The 2279-nt window shown below is 54.9% G+C and overlaps 1 protein-coding gene across 1 annotated transcript in view; it reads right to left on the reverse strand.

Annotated features, from left to right (window-relative positions):
• Positions 1-592: 592 nt before the first annotated feature.
• Positions 593-2279, reverse strand: part of GALNT5 (polypeptide N-acetylgalactosaminyltransferase 5) — a gene marked incomplete at its 5' end in the record, with an annotated part of 16182 nt that continues 14495 nt past the window's right edge. Inside the window, 1 exon segment of the mRNA XM_009639029.1 lies at positions 593-733. Within this exon segment, the coding sequence (XP_009637324.1) occupies positions 593-733 (141 nt within the window).

Consider the following 2279-nt stretch of genomic DNA (forward strand, 5'->3'; position numbering starts at 1 on the left):
GGCGGCTTATCGACCCACATTTGCCTCCCATTATTAAAAGGCGGCTTTTTCGATAAGCAATCGATTCCTAACGGAACCCTGATACTCATCTGTCAGAGAGCAGGTCCCACAGGGCAGGATCCTGCGGCCTGACCCAGCATGGGCATGTCGGATGGATTTTTTTTAATGCGTTGGTCAATAAAGTTCCATTTTCTCAGGCTGTGGAAGAATAAGCGGCCCGATTTGCTGCGTACAGACTACAGGGCCCTGGCAGTATTTCTGTAGCTGGTGCTGCTGTCCAGGGGGAGCTGATGGTTTGCTTAGGGTATGATGGGGGACTTCAGAAAATATTCCCATTTAATAATACAGAAAATAATTTGAGTTTTTGCCGAAGCGTCCCACAGTGAGGGAAAACCATGCCTCTCTGCTTCAGCCCTCATTAAACCAGATGTGCTGGTGCCCTGAGCTCTCCATATGCTGGTTTAAATCACGGATTTCAGCTATCGTTTGGCAATGAGCTTCCATTTCTGTAAGCGCTGTCCGAAGCGGCACATACACCCTTGCTGAGCTCTCAGGATGAAAACACGGCGTTTCTGGCCCAGCTGCGTTCCCTTCAGTCCGCATAGTAATTGCCAAACTGCCACTTCTGATAAGGATTTGTGGAGTCACAGGCGCTCACCCGCAGGGCTTTGGGAGCGGGATCCACTTCCAAGCACGCCGGCTGCTGGAGGTGCTCCGAGACGATGTGGTCTGCCTGCAGGGGGAGAGAGGGCGAGAGGGGGTGAGGAGGGTTTGGGGGCTCGGGCAGCAGCTGCTGCGAGGCACTCGATGTTTCCACTGGGGAAGTGTCATTCTTTACGGTGTGCCCTTTTTTTTTTGCATTTCCCTAATTCCTGACTTACAGGGGCTTTTGGGTGGGATCCAAAGCCCACGCCTGTTGCTGAGCCGGGATCCGACCGTACCTTCTGTGCCTGGTGGGTTTTTGTTCACTGGAAACGGAAAGATGAGTTCTCTCGCTGCCCAAGGGGTGATTACCATGCAAAGGCAACCAGTCCAGATGGCATCTGTGGCCCAGGGGACCGCGCGGCACGAGACCCACCTTGGCATTTCTCCGCTGAGGAGCTCAAAGCACACGTGCTGTGCCAAGAAGAACGTTAGGCAAGCCAGCGCTGACGTTCAATGCTGGGCAGTAAATTGGATGATGAGAGAATGATGAGCCTGATTCCACCCTTTGCTTTTCACATCTACCTGGCGGTATCTGCTCAACCCCTGTGGCCCGGAGGCGATGCTGCCAGAGCAGCCAAAGGTAGGGGACATTGCCGTGGCACTGCCTGGCACCGCAGTGTTTCGGAGGAGCGCCTGGTTAATACTGGGATGAAATGCTCCTGAAACAAGCTGTAGAGTGTTGGCTGGGAAAAAGTTGGCTCTCTGTGCGTGTAGTAAATGCCCTTCACATCACGAACACGACACCGTGACTGTGATGTGAGAAGGTAAAAGACTGTAACCCCTTCGGCCAGCGTTCACCGGCTGTTGAGCTGCTCCTCACACCTCCCATTGCTGGCACCAGTAAAGGCTGATGGAACCGTACTGACCGAGGCCGCGGGTCCCCAGGGAGCGCGCCAGTGCCCCTGCCTTCGGGGGGTCAGAGCCCGTCCCCTGCCACGGCCGGGAGCGGCTGCCCGTGCCCAGCCCCCTGTTCCGGCAGGGGCCACCGAATACATCGAACTCGCAGCTCGGGGCGAGCTCAGGCAGCAACAGGCAACAAAAACTGCCCACGCACTGGTAATGCTGCCCGGCTCCTCAGTGGGTGACAATTTTCATGTATTTCTCGCAACCCCCCTGCCCTTTGTGAGCCTCGGCACTGCCGCGCTCTGGCTCTGCAAGCTTTGTTTTTTCAGCCTAATGAGGAACAGGAGCTTGTCAATATGATGAGCATATAACCTAGCTACCGTTTTGCTCTCTTAAGAGCATTTCTTTCTTAAAAATAAAATAGGCCATTTCGTAGCATTTTGGACAACTGCTTACACCAGGCTGACCGAGATGGAGTCGGGACTGCTGCTTTTTGCGGTGCAGGTAATAAGTGTAAGTATCTGTTCTTTTCCTTTTCATAAATGCTCTCTGTTAAACCCCCCCGCGAGCTGGATGCCAATCAATATCAAGTAATCTCCGTGTAAGTGCTATCGACGGCTTCGATGTCAACCCGGGGCGGTTGGTTGCTGCCGTGCGGGCAGAGGGAGAGCCCCGCCGGGGCGAATGCCTGGGCACGACCCGCACCTCCCCGGCCCCCGGGGTCGGGGCAT

Source organism: Egretta garzetta, unplaced genomic scaffold, assembly GCF_000687185.1.
Source record: "Egretta garzetta isolate BGI_Z169 unplaced genomic scaffold, ASM68718v1 scaffold635, whole genome shotgun sequence".
NCBI classification, from domain to species: Eukaryota; Metazoa; Chordata; class Aves; order Pelecaniformes; family Ardeidae; genus Egretta; species Egretta garzetta.